General features: G+C 40.3%; 1 protein-coding gene across 1 annotated transcript; it reads left to right on the top strand.

The window, feature by feature from the left end:
• The first annotated feature begins 5892 nt into the window (after positions 1 to 5892).
• LOC135479509 (sn-1 acyl-lipid omega-3 desaturase (ferredoxin)-like) lies at positions 5893 to 7408 on the top strand. The gene has a single exon (XM_064759374.1). It carries the CDS (start codon positions 5902 to 5904, stop codon positions 7054 to 7056), a length of 1155 nt encoding a protein of 384 aa, XP_064615444.1. The 5' UTR covers positions 5893 to 5901; the 3' UTR covers positions 7057 to 7408.
• Positions 7409 to 10241: the final 2833 nt, after the last annotated feature.

The following is a 10241-nucleotide window of genomic DNA, read 5'->3' on the forward strand; positions in this document are numbered from 1 at the left end:
CGTGTATAAGCGCATGGTCGATGTTGATGAATAGAGTACGGGTGTATCGTGTATAGGTACATGTGTAAGACAACATGAGCAGCATGTGAAACGGGCGTCTGGCATCTATGCCAGTTCCTCTGACTCCTGGCAGTTTCTCCCACTCTGCACATCAATTCTCTCTGAACTCTCAAATTTTTCGTTTTACCTCATTTTCTCTTGTTTATCTATATCTCTTTTCCTTGAGGTGTCTCTGACCCCACCACATCCCTCACCTCCCATCCCTACCTTTCGTAATGAAGTAACATGCAATCAAATCAACATTGCGAAACACCATGTATATAGTGAAGCGTGTTTGCGTAAAACACAAATAAAAAGAAAGAAAATCAATAAAAAAAAAATCGAGCGGGTATAACTCCTACGCGTATAGATGTATATAAGCTGCGCGTATAGAAGTATATTAGTTACGCGTGTACATGTATATTAGTTACGCGTGTACATGTATATCAGTTGTGCGTACACATCTATTAGTTGTATATATAGTAGCTTTGTGTGACAACGTTGTCTAATGTGTACACTGCATTCCTTCATATGAGAACGTTGGCGAATTTGTACTTCATTCCTTCACATGACGTTTTCTAATGTATACACTTAATTCCTTATTGTGACAATCATCATATCACATGTCTTCGTGTGACAACGTTGGCCAATGTGTACACTTCATTCCTCTGTGTGACAACGTTGTCTAATGTGTACACTTCATTCCTTCATATGAGAACGTTGGCGAATTTGTACTTCATTCCTTCACATGACAACGTTTTTTAATGTATACACTTAATTCCTTATTGTGACAATCACCATATCACATGTCTTCGTGTGACAACGTTGGCCAATGTGTACACTTCATTCCTCTGTGTGACAACGTTGTCTAATGTGTACACTTCATTCCTTCATATGAGAACGTTGGCGAATTTGTACTTTATTCCTTCACATGACAACGTTTTCTAATGTATACACTTAATTTCTTATTGTGACAATCATCATATCACATGCCTTCGTGTGACAATGTTGGCCAATGTGTACACTTCATTCCTCTGTGTGACAACGTTGTCTAACGTGTACACTTCATTCTGTCATATGGCAACGTTGGCTAATGTGTACACTTTATTCTTACTCGTATGGCAAACGTTTACCTTTGTGCACACTTTTTTCCGTCTTATGGCAACGTGAGCTAATGTATACACTTCATTCCGTCACGTGACGTTGGCTAATGTGTACACTTCATTCCGTCACTTGACAAGGTTGACTAATGTGTACACTTTATTCCGTCATTTGACAAAGTTGGCTAATGTGTACACTTTTTCCGTCATATGACAAAGTTGGCTAATACATTTCATTTCTTCCTGACACAACGTTGACTAATGTGTACACTTTATTGCGTCATATGACAACTTTGGCTAACCTGTATACTTCATTCCGTCTTATGACCATGTTGGCTAGTGTGTACACTTTGTCCCGTGATATGACAACTTTGGCCACTGTGTACACTTCATTCCTTTATATGACAACGTTGGCTAATGTGTACTTCATTTCTTGATATGACAACGTTGGCTAATGTGTATACTTTATTCCGTGATATGACAACGTTGGCTCATGTGTACTTGATTCCTTTATATGACAACGTTGACGAATGTGTACTTGATTCCAATGTGTACTTGATTCCTTGATATGACAACGTTGGCTAATGTGTTCACTTCATCCTAAGACAACGTTATACCATATGCCAATGAACGAAATACATTTTCAACTTAACATTTTAAACACAATAAAACTTAAAAGACGCCGTGGAGTATGCCTATGTTTTTAAAAACGCATTTATTTCCTGTATTTTTATTCCAATTCGGAGAAGAAATGTAATCCTATATTTAATGCTGTATAAAATAGCATTTCATTATTTCATGCGCAGCATTACATGTTACTAACAACTAAACAACTGGAAAAGGTTTATATGTACATTTCTATGATAGGTTTATATACATGTAGTTACGTGGTAATATATTACATCCTGTTGTACAGCAGGAAGAAATGTGCCTGTATAGCATGTCCTGGTTTGTCTCTGCATACAGATATAGCCAGCAGCAATGTGAAGTTACATGCAACTCGCCTCCACGTGTCTTAGCCGGGGATATTTTTCCATGACGTGATCGGGGAACCAGCGCACGGATCCCGCCATCCCCCGATTGTTGGTTGAGCCTCGATCGCCTGATCCACGCCGGCAAATCGCGTGACCTCGTCTGCCCACCCGTACACGCGGTCTGCGCTGAGGCAAGCTACATCTGCCCCGGCGCTTCGGTGTATCGTGTACCTTCGTAGATAAGGCGGCCAGCAAGCACGCCAGGGCTTCGTAAGCACAACCTGGCAGTGAAAAAGGATGTTAATTTAGTAGACTTAAGTATCAGTGCGCTGCTTCTGCATAACTCTTACAAGGTAGAAGCGTTGATGTGAACCACTAACGGAAAACAATAAACCTATCCTCAGGCTGGTGTTGTGCAGAATATACAATATTTTACTATGGTTTATTTGATGCCGAGCACAACATCTGCATGCCATGACATGTTGGCAATTGTCTTTTCGCAGTTAAGTGAATTTGTGTGAAATCTCCACTCACTATTTAGGAAATACTTATCTTTTATTTTAGTCATTAAATAATTGTAGTATTGCTAATACCTAATTATAAGGTTATCATTTTTATACATTTACAAAGCAGTATGTAATCAACATTGAATTTAATGGTCAATACTGAAATAACTACCTTGAGACCAGTGAAAAGTCTGACTCCAGTGAGAGTTGAACGCCCAACCGGGTTTCTGTCCAAAGCGCTACCTGTGCTATACCAGTGTAGATGAGAACGGCTCATTTATGCTGCTTTTGTCCACCTACAGGTAGTAAATAGCTGCAACTACACGGTAAGTAACTAGTAGTCATAGTGTTTTCAGAGTGAGGAATTAAATATATGTTGATGTGTAGGCCTGGTCGGCGAGTGTTTAGCGAGCTAGCGCAGCACAGTGACTCAGCAGCTTCCCAACAATGCCGTATCCGAGGGTTTGAGTTCATGTTGGCTTCCTAGCGCGTGGTAAGGTAAAATGTCTGATAGTAACCTGGAAATGGTCGTGGGTTTCCCCGAGCTCTGCTCGGTTTTCTCTCCTCATCACCATAGTTCTGGCCGACGTCGTATATAAGTGAAATATTTTTCAGCAGGGCATGAAACACCAATCAAACATATAGATCAAATACATAATGAAATGCATTCCCTGTTGATGTTACAAACACAGTGTACAATCTTCTACATGACGCAAGAGGGGAATAGGAGAAGAAATAGGTCGACTGATAAATGAGGTTATGTTCCGGAAGCGTGCAAGAAAACGCTAAGTAAAAGTAAATAAATCACAAGTATCAACGGTTATTTTAAATGTGGCTGCTCCTGGAAAACAGGAAAAAGTAACTACAGTTGACAAAAGTTACAATTTTTAAAATATATTTTTGCTTTCATCAGATGTCATCCATGAACAATTTCTATGCTATTATGCAAAGTGGTTTTTTGACGTCATACAGTTTAAAGCAACTAAATGAATTCAGATTTATCTGAAATGGTTTGTTTGTTAGATCTTAATTATAGAACAGGCATGTATACCAGATAAGTATTATATGCATTTACAAGGTATTTACCTAACAAGGTTGTTAATTAGCTGAGACACGTGTTGAAGGCAGTATTAGATATGATCGCTTGACGCTGCCGTGTGTCTCCCCAACTCTTGGCACATTCCCATAGTGGTTACAAATAGTAACAGAAACGTACCAGCCAGATGAAGTCATTCTATCCGCAACAATATAATAGTCTGCCAGAATAGCTTAATGCAGGAGGCAATTTTATGTGTTTTATAAAACAGAAACCTCTAAAATGTGAAAGAAAATGTTTTGTAGAGTGTTAAAAGCCATATTCACAAACAAAAACACACACCACACACACACTCAACTTCATTCACCCATCACCACAAATCACCCGTTAAATTTTATTGTAAAGTTTAAAACTCTCTTTCTGTTAATATTAAGGGGACTCCGTGGCTCAGTTGGTGAGTGCGTTAGCGCAGCGTAATGACCCAGGAGCCTCTCATCAATGCGGTCGCTGTGAGTTCAAGTCCAGCTCACGCTAGTTTCCTCTCTAGTGGGAAGGTCCACCAGCAACCTGCGGATGGTCGTGAGTTTCCCCCGGGCTCTACCGGGTTTCATCTCACCATGATGCTGGCTGCAGTCGTATAAGTGAAATATTCTTGAGAACGGCGTAAAACAAATAATAAATAAATATTAATATGTGCACGTCACTTATACGTTATTGTACAATGAGAGTTATCCCCCCTTAACTGTTCACTCGGGCCTCACTGTGACATGGAAATGATTAAATCCCACACACAGCATTTACTTGTCTTTTTCGAAGTCACTATAAAACAGTTTTAATTGGATATAACGTTTGCCAACGTTTAGTTAAAACCATCCTCCTTCACAATCTACTTGTAAATATGACCCGTATTTTTATTAAAATAACTCCCCTCTCGATTCTTTATGGCATGAATAACCCTATAGCTGGGACTAATATAAAAAAGTCCCAGCTATAGTGTTACACATATCTTGTCTCAATCCGCAATGCATCGTGGGATTTCACCTAGGGAATATATGTCGAGACATCTACACTGATACATATATTTCAAACGTGACAAATACAAACACTGGCGTTCCATTATTCCTAGAAAATTATGTACACCAACATACTCGTAAATTTCTTCCAATCTTTTTTTTTTCTATACAACTAGACCAAAAGACAAAACGTTGAAGTGAAAAATAAAAAACACTATATTCAAATAAATAAACCGCACAAACGAGCGTGTGTATCCTCATCCGTAAGGAAGTTACTTTCAGTTATATAGCATAGTTCCAGTCACTCTGGTAACATGGTATAAGCTACCTAAGTCCTGACAGACTCGTTTATCCAAAAGTATGACACAAAATTTCTCTGTCTGCCCGTGTGTCTGTCTGCCCGTCAGCATGTCAGCAACATTAGGGACGAAGTCATGTACATTTCGTGTGCATGTAGTTGGCCTATTTTGGTGATGCATATCAATAAACTTATTTAAACGATTCCTGTCCATCGCCATCTAGGACCAAAGTGCATATTGTTTTACCTTGTAATAGTGCCTGGCATAGTATTGTCCCTCTATTGGCCGAACTTTTCCTCGCCTCTGATATACGCGTACTTGTTTGCACACAATCTTAATTAAGATTAAGATTGTGTGCGGTGTTTACTGAAAATTAGACTGCACCATGTAGAGGAGCGTTATACATGTACTCGCTATATAAGGCCCCCTGACCAGTGGGAATGGGGGAGCTGACAAATTCCGTGTAAAAGGCTGGGGTTTTGGAATTTACGTGGAGTGTGTGAGGGACATGATGTGAGGGGTATTGGGTGGGGTGGACTGATATCAAGTACTTAATAATAAGTATGATAAGTACTTAACAATACATACCATTGTATGTAGTTATTAATATATTTGATTAGTGTTTTCAGCCGTACTTATGAGTATTTCACATATACAACGGTGGCCAGCATTATGGTGGGAGGAAACCTGGAAGAGCCCGGGGGAAACCCACGACCATTAGCAGGTTGCTGGAAGACCTTCCCACGTAGGCCTACGGTCGGAGAGGAAGCCAGTATGAGTTGAACTTGAACTCACAGCGACCGCACTGGAGAGGTCGCATTCTGCTGCGACACTATATGTAGTTACCACGTCAATCAAACTGTGAGTAAACAAACTTGACTGTTGTTTTACTGATTTTGGCCCTGTTGTTGTTGTTGCTAGGAATCTCTCCGCCATGGATCGTCAGAGGCAGATTTGGCAATGGCTGCTTCTCAAGTTGTGTTTGGTCAGTTTGTTGAAAGAGGACAACAACCAGACCAAGGGCGAAAGAGGCACGCATCAACATCAACCAATCGATGACAAGCTCGAAAGAGAGGCTGACAATCTACCCACCATGGTTGACATCAAGAAAGTGATTCCCAGACACTGTTTCGAACCCAAAGTCTCCACCTCTATGTCTTACGTGGCCTTGGACGCCACAGCTATCGTGGTGCTGTACGTAGTTTTTGAGTGGGTCAGGAGTTCTTTCCCTTGGTACACCGTCTGCCTGATCGCCCCATTATTCTGGCTCCTCCAAGGCACCCTTTTCACGGCCATCTTCGTCCTCGGACATGATTGCGGTCATGGGTCCTTTTCCAAGAGTGACGTGTTAAATGACGTCATGGGGACAATTCTTCACACCTTCTTAATGGTCCCGTACTACTGTTGGAAGATATCTCACCGTAATCACCACAAACACACCGGCAACATTGACAAGGACGAAGTATTTTATCCAACGAGAAAAAAGGATAGCCCGGTGACGAGAACTTTGCTGCCTGGCTTCGGCTTGGGTATCGGATGGTATGCCTATTTAGCGATGGGATACGGCTCAAGGCCCGTGTACCATTACAACTTTCTCCACCGTGCCTTTTCGCGTCACGTCTTGGCCTGCGCGGTATCTGTGTCGTCTTTGGCGGTGTGGGTGGCCATCTTGTATCACTACACGGTGTACTTCGGCTGGGGTTCCCTAATGATCCACTACGTGATCCCGGCCTTCGTCTTCGCTAGCTGGGGGGTCGTCTTCACTTTTCTCCACCACACGGACGAAAATGTCCCTTGGTTCTCCGACCAGAAATGGAACTTTGTCCTTGGTCAGCTGTCTTCCATCGACAGGGAATACGGATGGGCTCATCGACTAACCCATGATATAGGCACCCATCAAATCCACCATCTGTTTACCAAAGTGCCTCACTATCATCTACACGAAGCTACAAGAGCATTTCGACGACATTTTCCGCATCTGGTCCGATACAGTCGAGCCCCAATAATACCAACGTTCATAAAAATGTTCCGGAAGTACGTTCAACAGCACGTAATAGCGGACGACGCTGACTTTCACACTTACAAATAATGCCTCAGAAGTGTAATTATTTGAAGCCTGAGTAAAACATATGAACAATATTCCTTTATATGTGATTCTGTTCAACCTTTACTGTTCGTATTTGTTACAGAAGAACACAATTGTTTGATTTAGTAATCGATTACGATGTGCATGAAAGCATCATTGTACATGCTATTGTCCTTCTTGTGCGGCTCAGATATGCTGAACAAAAACATAAACGCACGAAGCAATTTTATATTGTGTTCTATCTTTATTAAATAACGCGTTAATTCAACAATTAGGGTAAGTATTTATTATCATTTGTGGCTTCATTTTCCCCCAGCTTTTCACATTTTAGGGCAATAATCCCGGACTTATGTTAGCATGAAAACAGAGTGGTCCGTAATCACAATTCACGCTCTTCGTGGTGCTAACGGTAGACACACTCGATACTGATTGCTGTGAAGTGTGATTACCGACCACTGTGTTTACACGCTACCAGGTCCTGGATTATTGCCTTAAAATAAGAAAAGCTTGGGGGCGGGGGTGGGGGGTGGGGATGGGGGTGCGGGTAAGTATAATGAATACTTTCCCTAATTGTTAAGTCAACAGGTTATTTAATATTTCGTGCGTTTATATGTTTGTTGAGTGTACGGCGGACATCCATTTTAGCATATACTTTAATTTCCCTGACAGCCAAAGGAGTTATAAAGCCAAATAATTGACAGTATATTTTGCAGTGTCATAACCGTGTTGTGACGTTCTGAACGGCAATGTCCAATCAAAGGAACGTAATCCATTTGATTTAAGGAAGGTAGCTGGCTTAAGTTAACTTAAAACACTCAGGTTTTGTTTAAAAACAATGTAATGATAGCATTTGTTGTGGGAACAAGTGGTATGGAATTAAAAATGAAGGCTACTGAAGAACTGTTTTTTCTAAGGAGCATTTAAGATGTCTTCATTCACGTCACTCATGTTCGCATTACTTCTGACAATCAGAATTATGTTAGAATTTGAAAATTTATAAAACTGGAAACAAACTAGGACATATCTCCTCATTTTAGTGACGTTTCAATGAGCAAACTGTAGCGAGTCACGATAAATGTCAGCTTTTATTCTGTAAATTATCTCAGCAACACCAGAGATTACTGGACATCTAATGTATAGATATTAACAGTACCGGCAAAAAATGAAATTGAAATATTTAACCTACTCCCCACCCCCCACCCCAAAAGAAGAAATGAAACGCGTTGGTGACACAGGGTTTTGACAACAGATGCTGGGATTTACTTGCACGTGCGACCTGCTCAGATAAAGGTACACTAATTGTCGTAGAAAATGAAATATTTAATATGAAGTATTCAATTAACTTTCCCGTTTTGAAATTATAATGCAGGCTTATCATGCGAAAAAAGTAACTTGTTGTGGCCAATTTGTAAGCCGTGCATAAAGGAGCTAATTTTACTTGCAGATGGTATTAAGATTGCTCATAAAGGCAAATCATACACAAATTTGAAGTCACCGTATAGAAAACTCAATCTACCTTGATGACAGAAATGTTAGCATGCGCCCAACCGAAGATTTCATTACGTTCAGGGTATTCTGTTTCCCTCTGATTCGCCCATCGATTTATAAGAGTTTATAAGAGAGTAAAGTTTTTTGATGTACACATACCAATATTTGCTTTAATGTTTTCTGTACCTGCTTAAACACCATTACCTGTCTTGTAATGTGTGTTGCTCAAACTAACTGTGCATATATATGATTACTGCAATTATACAGATCATGCATATGTGAGGTTGCTATCCTGTTGAGATACGTGTATCGATCACGTGAGGTGTTTGTGGAAATATAGGATATCCTATATTGTATGTACGTGTACGTGCAGATTCATGTGGCACATATCCACAGGACTGAATTCTAAAATCTGTAGCTCTGTGTGTGAGCTCGTGCTGATAAGGTAATCAATTCGCAGTTTTTCATATCGCACCGAGACTTGGCTCAATATCTATAGGAACACTGGTCAATATCGCACCCCAAGCTCCCCACACCCAGCTCCAAATATGTCTGCAGGTCTTTCTGAACGGGCTTCGTAAGCACAACCTGGCAGTGAAAAAGGATGTTAATTTAGTAGACTTAAGTATCAGTGCGCTGCTTCTGCATAACTCTTACAAGGTAGAAGCGTTGATGTAAACCACTAACGGAAAACAATAAACCTATCCTCAGGCTGGTGTTGTGCAGAATATACAATATTTTACTATGGTTTATTTGATGCCGAGCACAACATCTGCATGCCATGACATGTTGGCAATTGTCTTTTCGCAGTTAAGTGAATTTGTGTGAAATCTCCACTCACTATTTAGGAAATACTTATCTTTTATTTTAGTCATTAAATAATTGTAGTATTGCTAATACCTAATTATAAGGTTATCATTTTTATACATTTACAAAACAGTATGTAATCAACATTGAATTTAATGGTCAATACTGAAATAACTACCTTGAGACCAGTGAAAAGTCTGACTCCAGTGAGAGTTAAACGCCCAACCGGGTTTCTGTCCAAAGCGCTACCTGTGCTATACCAGTGTAGATGAGAACGGCTCATTAATGCTGCTTTTGTCCACCTACAGGTAGTAAATAGCTGCAACTACACGGTAAGTAACTAGTAGTCATAGTGTTTTCAGAGTGAGGAATTAAATATATGTTGATGTGTAGGCCTGGTCGGCGAGTGTTTAGCGTGCTAGCGCAGCACAGTGACTCAGCAGCTTCCCAACAATGCCGTATCCGAGGGTTTGAGTTCATGTTGGCTTCCTAGCGCGTGGTAAGGTAAAATGTCTGATAGTAACCTGGAAATGGTCGTGGGTTTCCCTCGTTTTCTCTCCTCATCACCATAGTTCTGGCCGACGTCGTATATAAGTGAAATATTTTTCAGCAGGGCATAAAACACCAATCAAACATATAGATCAAATACATAATGAAATGTATTCCCTGTTGATGTTACAAACACAGTGTACAATCTTCTACATGATGCAAGAGGGGATAGGAGAAGAAATAGGTCGACTGATAAATGAGGTTATGTTCAGGAAGCGTGCAAGAAAACGCTAAGTAAAAGTAAATAAATCACAAGTATCAACGGTTATTTTAAATGTGGCTGCTCCTGGAAAACAGGAAAAAGTAACTACAGTTGACAAAAGTTACAATTTTTAAAATATATT

The sequence above is a fragment of the Liolophura sinensis genome, chromosome 12 (genome assembly GCF_032854445.1).
Source record: "Liolophura sinensis isolate JHLJ2023 chromosome 12, CUHK_Ljap_v2, whole genome shotgun sequence".
Lineage (NCBI taxonomy): Eukaryota > Metazoa > Mollusca > Polyplacophora > Chitonida > Chitonidae > Liolophura > Liolophura sinensis.

Excerpts from the sequence above, each read along its gene's own strand:
- LOC135479509 (XM_064759374.1), top strand. The coding sequence starts at position 5,902 with ATGGATCGTCAGAGGCAGATTTGGCAATGGCTGCTTCTCAAGTTGTGT.